Here is an 18819-nt window from a genome sequence, read left to right as displayed (position 1 = left end):
CGCCCGTATCCCCCCCCCCACACACACACACACACACACACACACTCACGCACAACACCCCAGAGATCTCTGTGCAATTTATTTCCGTTGCCAAGATTCCATCATTCCTTATTTTCTTAGATTAAGGGAGGTATCAGTCGATATTATTGTAGTTATTACATTTGCCGGGTCCCTCGGAGGCTCCCTCCCTTATTCCGAGCAGATAATGGTGTCGTTTTGAGAGATACGCTGAGATCTGCTCCGCCGGCACTGTGGCTGCGAGCGGACGAGTGCGTATTGAGCTATTACAAATTCCAATGATTTCATTTCTACCTCAGGCCAACATGTGCGTAAACTCTTCCACGCTCTACGTGTGTGAGTGACGACACTGGGGAATATCATACGCAGCATTAATTATCACATTTCCGTCTGATTCGTCCCAATGTCAGACACATTCAACATGCATCATCGCATCACATCACCAATGACGATGCCACCGGGTCCTCTCACCAATGCTATCTTCAGACGTGATAAAAGCCCAATCAACATTGCAGCACGTCATAGAATTTCCCATTTGCCAATTAGTCAGACATCTCTCGCTCGCTCTGATAGTCTCCGTGGTTTCCTTGCACTCTTCTTTTTCACACGTGACATTTTCCGTTATCCGAACTCCGTCAATTGAAGCTTTTAGGCAAAACAGCCGACAGTTTAACAAGTTGCTGAATGCTTAATGCCCTCAGAGTTGTTGGAGTCAATCGAAGTCATTCAGCGCCGAGTCTCTCGGCGTCGCCCGAGTGAGAATTTGAATTATCTTCGCTGCGGATTATGAGCGCGGCGGCGGCGGCGCGCTGTAGATCAAACCGATGCCTCATTCATTTGCACTTCAATCACACGAGAGTCTTGCAGAAATGTAACCGTCGGCACGCATCAGGAGGAGTGATTGTCAGATGGTCTAACAGAATCTCAAATCTCCTCCCCATCACACCTCTCCAGCGCTGGAGCTGGGCGAGCTGCAACTTACAATTTTCATAGGTTTTTTTCGAAAACCAACAATTACCCGAGTACGCCTACTTTGACAGAGTGATTATCCGGAGAAAAGCAGTGTTTGTACTGAACACTGTTCACTTTTTTTTTCCTTTTTTCACCCAATTACTTGAGTGACTTTTTGAATGCCTTCAAGACGAGCCTCACCGAGTGCCGGTTGTTATGCCAGCGAGTGTCCTCCTCTCCACGATGGCGGGCATTTCACTCCACCTTTGAGTTAGGATGGTTTGGGAAGTCTATACACATTTGCCTTCGCAGTCAGACGACGTGTCCCGCGAATTACGTTGTTTCACGCACACTGACGCGTTTCACATTCCTTTTTGTCCCCCAGCGTTGTCAGGTATTTAATGTAGGTCCCCCGGAGGTCGGAGTGAATCTTGAAGCTGCGTGTTGTCACGTCTGCTGGAATTCAAAAGACGGCGGCCAATGGCGTTACGTCTCACATGTTTTCTTTGATTTGATACTTTTTCAATGCGGTCAGGGCTAGGGTTATTTGTCGTTGTACACTAACATGAAATGACAACTTCATTTTAATATCTCCCACTATCTCCCACACTCCGGAGCAGAAGGTGCCGCTAATGCGCCTATTACGCTGGTCGCCAACCGCCATTAAAACACGACGAAGAAGAAGAGTGTACAACCGGTCACGTTGCGATCTCTTAGCTGCTTGTGGCCCGAGAACACGGCCTCAACCGGAGCTGGAAAAAAGCGGCACCGGAGTGCAATAAAAACTGAAATGATATATCTGGGAGGATGTCGGACAAAAATATAAGTATCCAAAGTCTATGGGTACATGCGATTGAAGTGTGTTTGCATAAAGTATGCTCAAATTTTTTCCCCGAGTCATTTTCACCTTCATTGGAACTGAAAGTCACCGGGGAAAGTGAGAGTCGACATCGATAGAAACTTTTTGTCACTCAAATTTGAGCTGAAACATTAACCTTGTCTCTCTCCCACCTCCTTTTCGTCTCCCTCTCTTTATTCCTCTCTCTCCTCCACCTCCCCGCAGCAGAGCCGCTGGACGGAGAAGAGTACCTGGACATCATAGGTATCATGCGCAACCAAGCCGGCCGCTACGAATGCAAGGCCAGCAACGACGTCGCCACGCCGGACGTCAAATACGTCAATGTGGTTGTCAACTGTAAGTTATGCGGAAAAAAAACTGATCAATATTCTCATCGTGTGTCATGTCAGGCACTTCACAAGATGATACACTCAACAGAGTTGAGAAGCACGGGAAAGTCAAGGCTTGAGTCATGAGATGCGACATGTATGGTGAATATAGAATATAGTGTCTGATGGGAAAGTTTCGGAGCGCCCTTCAGTCCTCTCGAGAGAAAATCCAGACAGGACGAGACTGTGATCTGTGGGTTTGATTGCAACTTTCCATTTTCGATGGTAATTTTCCGCGCAAAACCTCCGCCATCATCTAAGAGACACTTTCAAAACAAGATAACCTAATTACATCTTGTCAAGGGGGTCCACGCTCTGTTCTGATGAGCGTACGACATATGTCGTCAAGGATTGATGAGCGGCAGCTCTCGAGGCATCACTACCAACTCCCTCCCCCCAGAGGAGTCACACAGAATTAAATGGCGCATAGTTCCGCACTGAATCATTTTCACAGGATTTGATCCTAGATGGAAAATGAACATTAATCAGCATGGGGACATATTTCTGGCCATTGTGATGTTTGTTTTTGTTAAATGTTTTCAACTTGATGAATCTGAACTTCTTATCCCCCCCGGATCTATTTCACATTGATTTCTGGGTTTTAAATGGCCTTTAACTTAAATGAAACGTTACACCGTGAACTGTATCTCAAAGAGGAAACGTTCGATCCCTCCGGCTTATCCCAGATATGGGTTTGTTTGTTTGTTACTTGTTTTGCTGCCATCAGTGAGATTCAATCCGGAGCGTTTGTCACCGTGTGAAAGGGCTTTGTCTCCGTCCGAGGCTCGTATCAATGACCCTGTTCAGACGTACTCGGCGCAATAACAGGGATTCGACGTGTTTCAGGAGGAGAAATGAAAGATAAAAACTGAAAGAAAACACAATCGTCAGAAGAGATGGCCCCAGTCGCGAGCATTGTGAGTTTTAGCGTGTCACCGTGCGCGAGAGCTGCTTCGTAATTTGTTTCACGGTACGACTTTGTCTCTGCAGACCCTCCAACGATGAAGAAAACCCAGAGCTCGGAGACTCAGGTGGGCCGCATGGGGACGCTGCAGTGTGAGGCCACCGCTGTGCCCACCCCGGAGTTCGAATGGTACAGGGACGAAAAGAGGTAAAGCTCGACATCGCATTCGCGATATTTGCTCGACAAAAATCTCACACGCCAATGTCACAACTAAACAACTCTACAGAACCACACACTGCATGTGTTTGCCTCTTGAAGGTGGTCAACTTATACTTAAATGGCCACGGAAAACATTTAGAAAACACTTGGCAGCCACTTTCCACATTTAAAATGGGAGCTAAAAACACTCTGATTGGCTGTAATTGATGATTATGCTTTAGTCCAGTCAAATGCCTAGCGGAGTGAGACAAAATGCGTGAGCTGTATTAAACCAGTCAAACGAGCTGTTTAGACAGCGCCCGAGCCATTAGCCTCCCGTGTCTCAAATAACCGTATCAGCCGTGTAAGACTTACGGCTGAAGCCCCTTTTGTCGTCGCAATGGTTCCCTGTAATGCTTCGAACATGGAGGAACCTTTCCTCTCCCCTCGTGTGTCAAGTCACCGGCAACATCCGAGGCTTTGAGAAAAGACTTCGCAACACATGAAAGGGAAAGGCTCTTACTGTAAACACGTTATAAAACTGCAGTTTGGGAACAGTACAGTACTGTAACCTTTGTAATTCATAGTAGAGCCCGAACGAAATTGATTTCTTTTGGAAGGCTGATTCCGATACCGATATTAGGGAGTAAAACCTTTCCGATATATCAGCCTTATGAAAAGGAAATGTAATTGAGGCTTGATATTATTGCAGTTTATTACAAATCGCTATGAACAAAAAGAAAAACGCAAATACAACCAAATGTATAGAACTTGAATTAAGAAAATGAAATATGTATATATATATATATTTGTATTTTTTTTAAATACATAAAAATGTGTGGAAGACTCATACCAGCTGATGTATCGACCAACAGATATATAGGTCGGTCTCTGGTCCGTTGTACCAGCACGTGGCTGTAGGCTGCATTTTATACTCTCCTTGTTATTTTATTTTGGTGGATTCTGTATTGAAACGTGATTTGCGATGATCGAGAGCAAGTTCTAAAGCGCCGGTGGTCATGTGCATGTGATGAGATATTGCCCAAAAAAAGAAAGGAGAAAAACCTTTACTCAACCTGACCCGATGTGCTTTGAGGCAGGGAGCGGACGTGATTAATGTGGCTGCCATTGCAACTTAAATAATGAGACTTACCGTGGATGAATGAGGGTGTTACCATGACAGCTGTAAAGAGGCTTTTCCGTGTTTACCGTTATGAGCTACTGTTAATGAGCAGCGATGCTTTCCGAATTAAAAACCGCATCGTTTTACAAGCGTCAGGACCCCTGTTGCTTGAGGCCTGTGTTTTTTTCTTTCTCCAGTGATAAGTCCTTTTTTCCAAATGGCCCAGGTCAGAAACTTTCTACAATCTTTTCTTTTTGGTCCCCGAGACGATTCCTCCTCATCTCCCAAACAGCGCTTCATCACTTTACTCTCCGTGCCAGACACTCTCCGTGTCGTTTTTTAACAAGTGGTTATAATGGATCCCTTTGTTCGGCCTGTCAAATCTGCCCTCACAGCGGCCTCACTGTCACATCCCAGTGTTCATGACATCATCTGGGTAGTTTGATAATGACTAATCGCCCACTTAATCACTCACGAGCCCGCGATTCCATTGTTAATTGCACATTAGTGAGTAGGACGGCGGCGGGGTTGTGCAATATTCTCATTGAAAAGAGGAGAAGTAAAGGAGATCTGACATTCTCCTGCATGCAATTTAGATACTGTTGTGTCCCCAAAATCTCAGTAGTCCCTTTTCTCATGTCGCCAGTAATTCCACTGAAATGGAAATTGTGCCGTCGCCAAATTGTGCGGTCAGTTCGCCGGAAAGCCATCAATCCCAGTGTCGCGGCATGCGTCTGCGAAAACACCTTACGAGTGTCGAGGTGTAATGACATCCAAGGGCAACCCAGTCGCTCCATTCCAACACTCGTCACCCGATAACCCCGAGAGATTCCCCGCTCTGCGGCAAGCTCGCCGCCCGAGTCATTTTCGGGCCTCCGGGGGCTTGAACGGGAAGTCAAAAAAAAAACCTTCAACTATAACGATAAGAAAATTGCACATATGCGGAGCATCTTGATCTGCAATTTCACCCGGGCCCAAGCTACAGCGAGTAAAAAGTTCACCGACGATCCGGAGAAAAACGTTAAGAGGGAGTGCCACGAGTGTTATCACAGATATGGTCTCTGAAGGAATAGGCCTAACACGTCAGCGCTCGAAAAAGAAAGATTTATGGTTGTTGAAATATTTTTGCATTATCTGTTGTTTCCAACCTCCCATCTATCTCCGTTGTTTCTGCTCCCTGGAGGATTTTTGGCTTGGCGCCTGCTCATGGCCCCCGCTCCCCCTCCGGCGCCTGTGCTACTGCACTTTCTCCTTGGATGTTGATGATAATGCACCATAGTAATATCATTTATCCTTGCTCGGCTAGTTAATATTATAGATCCCCCCCCTCCCGTCTTATTTACCTGGCCGTTAAGTCAGGGTCTTGCTCCTGTGCTCGTTTCCCTCTTGAAGCAGTTTAACCTCTTCGACACTTTCTACACTCTACGAAATCTACGCTCTACGAAATCTACGCTCTACGAAATCTACGCCCTACGAAATCTACACTCTACGAAATCTACGCCTTACGAAATCTACACTTTAAAGCACAAATAACAAATGTTAGTCACAGTTGCTGTTGCATGGATAGTACATAGTTTATGGTGGCTGTTTAATTTACCAGGCAGTATTTTTGAATTATAATATATATATAATATATTATTAAATATAATATAATATTTTATATATATATATATATATATATATATATAATGAGAGCAGTCTTTTGATGTCTAGGTGGCAACTATTGATTTTACCATCTAAATTATAACTTTAGCTAGCTAGCTTTCTGAGCAAGGGCTAGCTAGCTTTCCCAGTCGTGATTTACTGTTTCCGCCATTTTATGCCGCCCCTTAAATTGAATTTGTGAGCTTGTGCCTGCCTCTCGAGCGCCAGCATTGATGCTAATATTAATCAGGGTTCATGCATATTTTCCGGGGTCAAATTCAAGCAATTGTCAAGCACCTTCAAGGTCCATTTTCAAGCTTTCCAGCACCTTACAGTTGTGGTACATTACTCTATTTCTACGAATACATTCAAAAATGATTATTTCGCCTTTTTTTTTAGCACGTTAAAAGAGATGGCATTATGCTATAAACACCCAATTGTGTGTCATGAGACCAGAAGGCTAAGAAATTATGGAAAAGCACGTAAACGACAATTGCATTTTTGAGCACCATGTCCGAAATTCAGGCACTTTTCAACCCTTTGACAACACAACGTAAAAATTCAAGCATTTTCAAGGATTTCAAGCACCCGTACGAGACCCTGATCAATGTCACTGTCGTCGCCTGGCAGCCACAGAGGCTAACGATTTCGTAGGCCGGCAGTCGTAAAAAAGCACAGTAGAAGTGAGGAGAATTCGTGGCTTTAAACTTACTTACTGTACTTATTTATGATTTCTGCATTTTTAAAAGAACAGCCACGTCTCTCAATAGTTTTGGACTCTCGTTGTGTAATCCCGACACCGACACTCTTCACATGTAGGCTTATATTAGTGAAGTCACTGTATTTGACGTTGGTTTATTGTTTCGCAGCCTAATCTCTTTTAAGACTTTTGAGATCCTTTGTTTCAGGCGTCTTTGGTGGAGGAGAGCTAGTGTGACATGAATCACTGCGCCCCCCGAGAGCCTCATCTCTACTTTCAGGTCCAATCCTGTTCATTTTGGCCCCACTCTCTAACTCCATTCATCTTGGTGGGTTCACGGTTGCCGCACCGTCGCTGTCCTGGAAGGGAACCACAGCACACATTTTCGCTCCAGTTATCCAGTGCCAAGTTCGGGGGGAAAAAAAAAAAAGCATTGTCGCTCTCACCTGCCCGAACAAGCCAAACCAAAGCAGCAAACGCCGCAGAGTTGGAACAAACCACTTGGCACAATTTGGCGAACCCAAACACGGCATCCTCGGAGACGCTCCGCTCACCTGACCTCATCCATACTCGTCCGCGGTCAGTCTCCATATCCTCAGCTGATCAAATTTACCGTATGCTCTGAAGCGCAACTTCCCGGCATCCCTCACCTAATTGGCCTCGGTAGAGCGACGCGTCGTGATCTTAGAAGCAGCTGGGCCAACAGTCCACGACGGATCGCCGTCGCTGTGCGCGGCTGCCGGGACCCCTCGGCTCTCCTTTGGTCCCGTCCCACTGGCTGCGCTCGGTGGAATTTGGATCAAACTGCGGGCCGGATGGTTCTGCGGCGTTTAACCCCCATCCGACTGCCGGATCGACTGCCGCTGCCTATTTACAAAAGCCTCCTGTAAAGAAGAGCGCCCCTCCTGCCCCGCGCGCAGTAAATCACGCCGTCCAATCTTTTTTAACGAGAGAACACTTTTCCAAAATGAGGCTGTCGGCCCCGGCGCGACAGACATTTGTCTTTGTTGTTCCGCCGGCTGACTCACGGCTGTCACAGGCACCGGACCAGTTTCAATCATCTGCGGGTTGCGAGTCTCAGCAGGACTCCCTCACTTGATTTAATTTATCATCAGCCTTGAATCATAACAGGTCCGTCACTTTCGCTGGCAGTCATAACCTACTTTAGATGCTCCCAGGCGCCGCGGAATCAAATCCGTCCCTCTGATGATTTGCTCCGGTCTTTCATCTCTGCCGGCCTGCGACCGCCGCCCCGCGCGCCCTCCGCCGAGGCAGACGGGGTCGAATCATTTCAATCCACAGCATAATGTGGCGAGAGTGTCTCCGTGCATCAAGAAATGATCCCCCGGAGGCAGCCGGTGGAGCACTGCTGCCCTCTGCCTGCGAGCGCGGACACATGGAACATCAGAAAAAAACGTTGCTCCAAAAAGAAAGGGTAGACGTGCCCCGACGTTTGCCAGCTTTTCTCTGATCGTGTATTCCAGCCAGATGAGGGCGCTGGCAGAGAGACGCGGGCTTATTCCACGGCGAACCTTGGGATCCAAGGTGTGGGAAGTTGCAGGCTTGCGCAGCTCCGCGTGTGCCAAACGTTTCAAAGTTGAAGGGGCCGGAAAGAAGAAGTCACGCTTTGGAGATCCGGCTCAGCCTGTTCTTTCGCTCTCCAGTTGTCTGCTTTCGGGCATCCGGGAAGCCCAAAAGCATCATGTCATAGCATATGGAACATAACCATAAACACAAAGGGTTCAGCAGATATTGAGCATCCCCTCCATTCACGACCGCTTGCCTCATAAGTGCTGCACTCTTAACTCTTACATCTATATGTCATGTGAATACTTCTGATTCCATCAAGATCATTCCAATGCAGCAACTGTGGCCATCCGATTTAAATTATTTTAAGCAAATGTACAGGAAAACAAAAAGAAATAGGCATCATCTTGATTGTGTTGCAAATGAAGTTCTGCTTCACTCCGACGCCCTTTAGGTCCGTTTCCCTCGGCCCGCGCCACCGCGTTACATTCACGCGCTGTGGTGAAAGTGAGTGCGCCGTGTGTTATCTGGGCGTGCTCTGTGGGAAGGCCTTTTTAACAGTACAGTCACTTCTCATTGAAACACACTGGAGAATGTATCTGCTGCTGGCCTCATCGTTGGGGGGCGGGGGGGGGGGTGCTTTTAGATGGAGTGGGGACACTGCTGTAACACTTGCCCTCCATTTGGTCTCACACACACAGACACACACACACACACACACACACACACACTTTCACACACACACACACACACACACACACACACACACACACTCTTCCCAAGGTGTCCCTTTGGGGAGCACCGCAGCACTTTATCAACTTCCCCGCTCCCCGGCGAGCCAAATTATGCTGCGCCATGATGTGCATTTTCCCTTTTTTTTATGTTAATACTCGCTATCAGCCGAGCGTGCGTCAGCGCAAACTCCTCCGTCCCCTGCCCAAACCCCGGTTACCGCATTACCCCGACTTGAGCAGGATTAAGTTGAGGCGCTCTCAAAATGGCGGCGGTATGTAAGAAGGGCTCAATCAGCCCCCGGCCGAGCAGAATCCATTATGCGGCCGCTGTTATTAAAAGAGTTTCATTTGGGCTGTGACGACGTCAGGAGCCCCGGCGGCGTGGACAGACCGAGTCGGCAGACTGTATTGATTCATTTGCTGCGCAAGAGATTCAAGGTTGACGTAATTGATTGTCCGAAGTTCGCTGGTCATTAAGAGAAGGACTTTTATTTACATTGTTAAAAGAATTTGTTTCATTTCTGCAAAACCCCAGAGAGCCGCGGTGACATTTCCTCTTCTGAAGACTGCACCAAACTGCAAAGGCCAAGGATTGAGGCTCTTAACAATCCTGACTCCTACACTCAGATATTTCACTGGAATGACACTGACCCCTGCTATTGCAACGTGGCTGGCAGCACAAAATTGCAACTCTGTATGGAATAAAAAAATTTATGTTATTAGTTAAACTAAAGACCTGTACCCACACACAGTCGAATACTGTAATTTCTGTAAAAGGCCGTGTGGTTATGGTCTGTCATTCACTCGTTAGCGCGTCGCTCGGGCTGTATTCAAATGTCCACTTCTTGGCCTTCAGTGGGAAGTGCTAGGTCTCGCGGAGGCTGTCATATTAAAATTAAATTGAACGCGTTATAATTTATTCATGAAGAGAGCCGTAATGGAAAAAGTGCAATGCTGCCAAATTAATTAAAGGAAGTGAAAAGGAATCTATTTGATGTGACGCGGACACCCGCGCGGCAGCAAATTGGGCCTGGCGCCGCATTCAGCCTGCCGCCGGATCCCGTCAGCCCCATTGTGAACGCGTCACGTCGCCGTGCAGCCGACAGTCAAGTCCATTTCCACGGCAGAAGTTGGTGACGTGAATTCATTTTGTCAGAAATTCTGAGGGTTCTTTTTTATCAGCTCACTAAGCTCAGGTGAAAACTTCCCTTTCACTTTCGCCCGCATGCAAACTGCAAACTTTATTATTGCTATATATTAGTATAACTATATTATACTGTCACCGACCCCAACCCCCCCCGGCTTATGATTTTCATTGCTTATAGAATTTGCTTTAACTTTCCTCACTTTTGTCCGTCCCTCCTCTCCAGGCTGTCCAACACCCAGGGCATCAACATCCAAATTCTGGGCACCACCACTATTCTCATGATCGCCAACGTCACCGAAGAGGATTATGGGAACTACACCTGCGTGGCCTCAAACCGACTGGGCGTCCAGAATGCCAGCCTGTTCCTCTATAGTGAGTGTTCGATTTAGTTCACGGTTCGGAATCCAGAATGGGAGATTATTGTTTTATGGCAACATCCTATTTGTAATTATAGACGTTTTCATTTATTCAGTGCTTTTTTTTTAAAGACACGCTGCAAAGATAAATGATGAACAAAAAACAGAGAGCAGCAGGAAAGTACAGTATAAAAAGTAGGTGGGCGAGACAAAACAGACAAAAACATTCAAATAGAAAAAGATATGAGTCGTAATCTCATGTAAAGGCATCAGTGACAGACATGAGAGTTAGTTAATAATAATAATAATAATAATAATAATAATTCATTTTATTTATGGGCGCCTTTCTCAACACTCAAGGTCACCTTACAAAATCAAGCAGTCATAAAAGCAGGCAATAAAACAACATAATAATACTAATAATAACGTTTGCTCTACTTTTAGTTCGTTTTCTTGTTCTCCACCAACTCCTGAAGGAAATATCTGGCAAAAAAAAGAAAGATTCTGTTAGCTTTGTTCATCACCTGACTGCTAACTGCATCCGTCTGGTGTGTGGTGCTGTTTTATAACGGTGAGAATGAACCTAGACAGTCAATTTGAAACTCACAAATTCATCACAACATGTGACAGAATTGTCACATTGTTTTCAAATCATCCTTTTATACTTTGCTATTGTAAAAAAAAAAAAAAGTTGGATAAAGAAAATAATGTATCTGACTGCGTAGACCCACTTCAATGAACGCTGGATGTTCCTCGTGATCCCGGGCTTCCTGCCGCTGTAACAAATAACTCTGATTAGAATTCTTGATATTTTCTTTCTTGATAGTTTCCTCGCTGAATATTGGAGATGAAGTCAAACTGATCCACAGTCGTCCGTGACTCTTGCACTTTCAATTCATGCTGCAACTTATCAGTCAGTCTTGCGGAAGATTGTAAGCGAAAAGTTACATTGTACAAGAACAGGCGTGGAGGCGTGGTCAGTGTTCCATCCAAATGACTTAGAATCTTCTATTTTATTGCATTTCCACGCTTCTAATTACTGACTGCATGATCTGGACATTATGTGTAATATAGTTTTTCTCACGATGGACTGACAAATAGCCAACGTCATCTATTTCATGAGCAACAAACCATGGCAACAAACAGCGCGTCTCAGTCACGGTATGACCGGTCGCGGCGGTTGCGTTTTCTGTATTTGGTGGACTTCTCTGTGCTCCCGTGTTTTGTCTGAGTTGTCCTAAGTCTCTGTGCACCGAGCCCTCGTGGCCGACGCCGCCGTGCATGTCCCCGGCTTTATGCCTCGTCTGTGCTCGTGCTGCCATCGCGCGACATGGCCACCAGATGTCTCCAAACTCACTTATTGCAGATCATTTGGATACATTACGTTTCAACTGACTCAAATGCAAATATGCGTATAATTTATAGTACCAGAAGTCTTTTTTTAGCTATTAGTGGTATTACTTCCAATATTGTTTTTTTGCATTCTCCTTAAAAATTACTATCCATGAGTGAGCTCTATATTAACTCTGTGTGTGTCTCTCTCTCTATGTGTGTGTGTGTGTGTGTGTGTGTGTGTGTGTGTGTGTGTGTGCGTGCGTGCGTGCGTTTGCGTGCGCGTGTGTGTGAACAGGACCCGGGACAGGTCGAGACATCAGTGGCGCTGCCTGTGTATCTCAATCACTGTGGCTCCTGTTGGCCTCCTTCGCCTGCCTTTTCTTCAAGTGTTAATACCACTGTCCCCCTCTTCCCCCCTCCCGGCCTTTTCTTCCTATCTTCCTCCACCACCACCTCCTCCTCCTCCTCCTCCTCCTCCTCCTCCTCCTCCTCCTTCTCTCCAGCTCACCGACATCCTTATTGCTCCCATATTACCAACTTTTCCGCCCCCTACCAGACTGTTTGCATCATGATATGAAAACCTTACTTCTGCTCTCGAAAGCACTGCTTACAGATGTTACAAAAAAGCGACGGGGTTGACGAGTGAAATGTTCAGAACAACAACAACAAAAACAGCGGAATGAAGGACAGGACAAGCAAACAGTGCTCTTTTAAAGAAATGCATTGCTCTTTTTTGATTCGTATGCACTTCTTTTTTTTCCCTGCTATATCTTTGTCTTTGGGGTCTGGAATCGGGTTTGGGATTTGTTGTATTATTATTATTTTTTTCGTCTTCATGAGAGTGAAAGCAGAGGCACTCCCTTTGCTTCTAGAAGAACTGAAGACATACAGTATAAGGTATATTTCTTCTCACTCCCTCTATGTTAACTTAAATTGTAGATTTAACCGAGAGTGTTTAACCAGTGCATTAACGTGCAACATGCAAAGTATCTGCCAAATATACATATACTGTAGATTTGAAACTAACACATTGCAGAAATCAGAGGGGGGAATACAGCAGCTGATCCCGTCACGAGATTAAATCCTGGTATTAAAGTCTGTACAACCATTCAGTTGAAACGCAGACGCACAGCATTAGGAGTCTCTGCTCCAATCGATGACATCGTTTCTAGATGCGGCCGTTGCTCGGGTCGTTGCCGTCCAGCCGAGAAATTGTAGAATCGATCGGTCGATGCCGCCGAGCTAAGCGCGGAGAACAAACCCCCCAAGAAGTTTCTTTACCGCCACTCGCCTTTTATTCCAAAAGAATTCCTCCTTTTGTTTTTACAGCCGGACTCTCACTACCAATAGAAAAGAAAACACAGTAGGTTATGGCGACGCGTACTGTACATAGTAAAACATTTTTGTATTTCTCTATGATGAGGCGACTCGCTCTGCCGCTGTAACAACACAGGAAACGGAGGAGATCGCCGCGGCGACCGACCCGTCCGTCCTGTTGCGGGCGGCCTCCGCTGCACGGCCGCGTTCAGCCAACACATACTGTACCACGGGCAGAGTTTTTGCTTTTTAGTCCACGAGTTCTAAGATCATTCTTCTTCTAAAGTGCTGGGATTTGGATTTTAAAAAAAAGAACAAGAAAAAAGTATGACACCAATGAATGACTTACCTTTTAAGTTTGTTTGTTTTTTCTCTCTTTCAAAGACCTAATGTGTGTTTTAATATGAAATGCTACGGGAAAAAAATCATAATATATTGATATTGAGGTTATTTTTTTCTGTCCTTTACCTCATTCATTTTAGTTGTGTGTGTGTGTGCGCGTGCGCGTGTGTATATACATATACATATACATATATATACTTGAATCCAATGACCTGAGACTATTTGAAAGTGTGTCCATGTTTCTGAATAGGGGGGATAGCGCTTTGTGAAGGATGAAGAACCTGTAGACGTCTTCGTCTGGCAACCCTGTTCTGTCATGTGACCTGACGCCCGTTATGAAAAGATGTTTGAAGAACAGAAAAGCAAAAGATAAAAAACGTAAAAGGGAGACAGTTTTGTGCAGTTGCTCTGGTGACCTTTCCTTGAGATATAACACAAGTGCTGGCCTACGGGATATTATATGAGGAATGTCATGTTGAGCCTGTGATGTGGGCGTAGCAGCAGTCGATACGAGAGCGGCAGAGAAAGCGAACCCCTCTGTGGCCTTCAGGGCCTCGGAAACCGACGGGCTTCTTTAGACAAAAGGACATTGCGTTACATCTGCTCTAGGAAAAAAAAAATCCTCACTTTCACACCTTGAATTTATTCTTCCTTTTCGAACAAAACCAATATCCACCGGGTCAAATAATCTGTGAAGCTCACGAGAAGATACTTTCCACAACGGTTTCCGATCCTTTCAGGAAAGCAGCTCCAAAGGTCGCGGCTGTTGTGATGATGATGATGATGATGATGATGATGATGATGATGATGAGAATTGCAGAGACTGTGCACTATTAAAGCTGCCTTCTCTTTTTATTTAATTTTTTTGCCATTTCTTTTTGACCCGCCGTTATAAGGTGACTAAGCTCGCGTGGACTCCGGCGCCACGGCTCCGCTCCACCACTGGATTGTGCGTTCGCGTCTCCGCTCTCCTCTTTAACAAGCCAAGCCGAGATAGTACTAGTACTGTAACACACACACACACACACACACACACACACACACAAACACACACGCGTGTAATTAATGTCATCCTTGTTATCATGCATTAAAAGACTTGTTACCCAGTGGGTTTTTTTCGTTGTAAATGCTTCTGAGGCCACGGCTGCGTGTGACTCTGTCGTGTCGGTAAGGCCAGTTCAGAAAAACAATCACCGTCTCCTCATCGGTCACAACCAGGAGACGAATGTCTTTACGCTTTCATCACCCTACACGGTTCACCTTGAACTAGTAGGTCTGGTGTTTTCTGGATCAACTGAGCTCCTGATGTTATTGTAGTTCAGCGGTGTTTCCGGGGAAAAACCTGATTTGACGGTGCCAGTTCATCAGCAACAGCTGTCTTGCTGTAATAAGACGTGAACGATCTGGAAGCTCGAAGCGCTTCTTGCACGAGAGCAGTGTCCATTCCAGCAAGTCCGTCTGCCTCAGTGTGTTCGTCCCATAAAATAATATATCATCATGATAAAAAAGAAACCCCTCAGGGCAGAGCCAGGCCGGCCTCGGGGAGACGCTCAGACCCTGACACACCCACCAGGGTCAGGGCCAGGGTCAGGGCCAGGGTCAGGGCCAGGGCCAGGGCCAGGGTCAGGGCCAGGGCCAGGGCCAGGGTCAGGGTCGGGGCCAGGCCGGGGTCGGGGCCGGGGTCAGGGTCAGGGTCAGGGCCAGGGTCCGGGCCAGGGCCAGGGCCAGGGTCAGGGTCCGGGCCAGGGTCAGGGTCAGGGTCCGGGCCAGGGCCAGGGCCAGGGCCAGGGTCAGGGTCCGGGCCAGGGCCAGGGTCAGGGTCAGGGTCAGGGTCGGGGCCAGGCCGGGGTCGGGGCCGGGGCCAGGGCCAGGGTCAGGGTCAGGGTCAGGCCCAGGGTCAGGGTCAGGGCCAGGGCCAGGCCCAGGGTCAGGGTCAGGCCCAGGGTCAGGGTCAGGGCCAGGGCCAGGGTCAGGGTCAGGCGTCGCCCAATTAGGCTCGGCCTCTTTATTTTGACCTGCTCGGGATGCACCGTAGGGTGTGGCGGATCAAGTTGAGGTTTTTTTAAGGGGGACGGTGAACCCAGATCGCGCGCTCTGTTCCAAACCTCCTACCATTCAGGTGGTCTGCCACACAAGGCGAACCTCACTGAGGTGGATGTCCATGCGTGTCCACGCAGGTTGAAACAAGCTAATGAGCACTGACGAAAATAAGCCACTTAAGCCATGGGGGGGGGGGGGTCCGTCTTATCCACCAATGAGAAATTGTCGCAGTGTCCATTGCTCATAGAGACTCACGGCCTACTGGACACAGAACGTGACCTGGATCTCTGCAGGAAGAGTTTTGAGTTTGCTATTCGCCATCAAACCATCATCGCTTCACTGTACAAAAACTGGCTTATGTGTGCGTGTGCTCATGAGATTCTGTCCGCTATTAATTAACCTGCCTGACGAGTTACATACATACATACACGAGGCATGAGATACAGAACGGGAAAACATACAGCTAAACATTTTTACTGTCCACTGAGCTGTGGGTTACAGGAGTAACCCTCTGTTTTATTCTAGGTTCAAAAAATTCTTCTTCTTTCCCCCCCACCCCTCCATTGTGTGTGTATATACAGTATGATGTTTCTACAGTAGAATGTTGTAAAGTCAGCGGAAAATCCATAAAGATTGTGTTTATACAACTCCACATTGAACGATTTAAAAAAACTGCAAATGTAACTATCATGTTTGTACTAAATGAAGATTCAATCATGGATTACGACGCAGCAATGTCCCGGGGAGTTTTTGTTTTTGTTTTACTTTTACTAAGGCATAAGGTAATCGCAGTCCGTTTCTAAAAAGAAAAAGAAAAGAAAAGATATATGTAATAAAGGTATATGAGAAAATGTTCAAAACACAAAATAAAGTTGTTTGAATTCTGTGTTCTGTATTTGACTGTGACTTGAGATGTCGGGGCCAAGTGAAGCCCCATTTTTCTTTTCTTTCAAAGAAAGCTTGGAACACGCGGAAAAACTCAAAATGGCACCGTTGTGTTGCTCACCATGTAACATGCAAATAAAAAGAATATATGTATTGTTACATTGTTCTCTCTGGAAGACGTTTTTGTCCCTGGGAATGTGCGTGCGATTCAGGTAAGACTGGTGCCATCACATGCTCACAAACGCAATATTACTTATTAATATTAATAAAGTATCTATCTATCTATCTATATTCGTGACGAGCTGCCGTGAGAACTGCTGCAGTAAAAGGTTTCTCCACTAGGTGTCGTAGCAAACCAAGTTATGCTCCCAATCAGTTCTAAGTGGTGATATTTCACACATTGTTTTGCATCTGTTGGTTATGTCTGTTGAAAGTCCCCAGGTCCCAACAGTGGATTTAAGAAAGAAACTATTTGATGAAGCAGTGGGCTTTATCAAATAACTTGATAAGAGTGTATAATGGCAGGAAGGAAGGTATGAGGGGGGGGTGTGTGACTCAGAGGGAAGTTGGCGATAAAAGAAACTTTGGGGAAAAAAAGGATTCCGGGGCTTCTTCTTGTTCAGCAAAGTAGCTTCATTACCGTGAAGGTCACGAGACTTGTGAGAGACTCCAGGTTGGTATTTCAGTTCACCTCGGGGCGATAATTATTTATTACACTGTCACTGATCTGCGCTTTCTTGACAGAGGTCACACTCGGGGTCAGATTCCAACTCGCCGCATTTCCATGTGCAATTTGCATAATGATAAATGTTCAGCCTCCTTTTCGATGACGACCTCGCTCTAATGTTAGAGATTTCACACTGTGCCATTGGATGTAATGTGTGAGTATATTTAAATGCGGGTGAGTATCAAAGTTGACGTATGATTATATCTTTTTCCGTCTCATGACTAAGTAATAATAATAAAACGAGCACATTATTGAAAGCCATTACTCTAAATAAAGTTATTGCCACGTAAAATTTTGAAAACAGTGGTTACTAAGGCTTTGCAAATAATATTTTTTTTATCTCAGTTTCACTAGGATGGACGCTTTGAGCAAGAAATAGTAACGCTGTAAAAGCAGTCCTCTTAGAAATAAGTTTAATATTCTTAAATCTGATCAAATTGTCTTGTATCCAGCAAAAAAATAAATCATGTGCCAATGAAGAAAGCCATTTCGACTTACAATGAAAGACATTAAAGATATTTCTGTGGTTTTTGAATATACTTATTATGTAGATGATATTCTCCATCCATCCTTCCCTTTCTGAAACCTACAATCCGATTGGCCAACTGTGCAGAGGCGAGAGAAGAGCCGACACTTTGTGTTCCTTCTCATCAGTGCAACCGACTGCAACGCTGTGAAATATTAACATACATCAGTATAAATATTTATAAATACAAATGTGTTTGTACGAATATGAACAAGTACGATTTCTCTGTCAGCACCTTTTACAATTTAATTTTGACAAACGATAAAACTCTCCTTACTTAATGATGTAATCTCTGGAGGTGGATTTTTAAACTTTGGACTTCACCCTGTTTAAGGTCTTTATGCTAAGCTAAGCTAACTCCCTCCTCACTTTGGCCTTACAGCACATTGGACAGGCAGATATGAGATACATAAAGGTGTCAATCTTCTCGTCTAACTCTAGGCAAGAAAGCAAATAAGCATGTTTCCTCAAATGTGTAACTTGTCCTTTAAAAAGCACTCAAAGCAAGTTTGGGAAAAACTGAATGACGCATTTGAGAATTTTGATGTTTACCATATCCTATGTATTTAACACATATATCTATAAAATGCTAAACCAAAAGATTGTAGAAAAGACTATTAAACAATATATATATTTGTCAGTTTTTGTTTTTTATTACCTCGACCAAGGAGGTTATGTGTTTGTTGGCATGTGGGGGGCACCAGCAGAGTTGAACCATGGACTTTGCACTGATATGCGATATGCGATGTGCATCTTAACCAGTAGGCCACCGGTCAAACTGGAACGAGAAGTTTCTTATTTCAAGACTTTAAACAAACTCCACAGTTTATGATGGTAATTGGCACATTTGCTTTATTTTGAAAACAGACATTGAAACCATTTTTTCATACTTTTTTTTTCTCACAAGTTTGAACTCCTTGATAAGGTTGAAACTGGACATTGCACTCACTGGAACATAGGAAAAGTATTTTTTCGTTTTGCTCGTTGGTCTCGATTTTTCTGTTTGAAATTTTTTTTCTCCTTTTTATTCCTTCTTCCCGTCAACATCAGTGCAAGAGTATTTTTTTTTCCCCAATTCATATAAACTGTCATAACAACACCAAAGACATCAAAAAGAA

At 45.3% G+C, this 18819-nt stretch overlaps 2 protein-coding genes across 5 annotated transcripts in view; one reads left to right on the top strand and one right to left on the bottom strand.

Moving 5' to 3' along the window:
• LOC118299476 (limbic system associated membrane protein) overlaps positions 1-14629 on the top strand; it is a 493821-nt gene extending 479192 nt beyond the window's left edge. For 3 of the 4 annotated variants that reach the window (XM_035623272.2, XM_035623271.2, XM_035623269.2), the window contains 4 exons: positions 2033-2164; positions 3187-3307; positions 10397-10545; positions 12160-14629. In XM_035623272.2, coding sequence (XP_035479165.1) covers positions 2033-2164; positions 3187-3307; positions 10397-10545; positions 12160-12257 — 500 coding nt within the window. In that variant the 3' untranslated portion in view covers positions 12258-14629. The remainder of the gene's footprint in view (positions 1-2032; positions 2165-3186; positions 3308-10396; positions 10546-12159) is intronic. The other variant, XM_035623270.2, reaches the window with a different exon arrangement.
• Positions 14630-18535: 3906 nt separating this feature from the next.
• gap43 (growth associated protein 43) overlaps positions 18536-18819 on the bottom strand; it is a 13097-nt gene continuing 12813 nt past the window's right edge. Inside the window, exon 3 of the mRNA XM_035623843.2 lies at positions 18536-18819. This exon is cut by the window's right edge and continues 1119 nt beyond it. The gene's annotated coding sequence lies outside the window, so the exon portion shown is untranslated.

The sequence above is a fragment of the Scophthalmus maximus genome, chromosome 11, assembly GCF_022379125.1.
Source record: "Scophthalmus maximus strain ysfricsl-2021 chromosome 11, ASM2237912v1, whole genome shotgun sequence".
Taxonomy (NCBI): domain Eukaryota; kingdom Metazoa; phylum Chordata; class Actinopteri; order Pleuronectiformes; family Scophthalmidae; genus Scophthalmus; species Scophthalmus maximus.
Note: the sequence above shows the minus strand (reverse complement) of the source record. Positions and strands in the feature narration are given on the sequence as shown.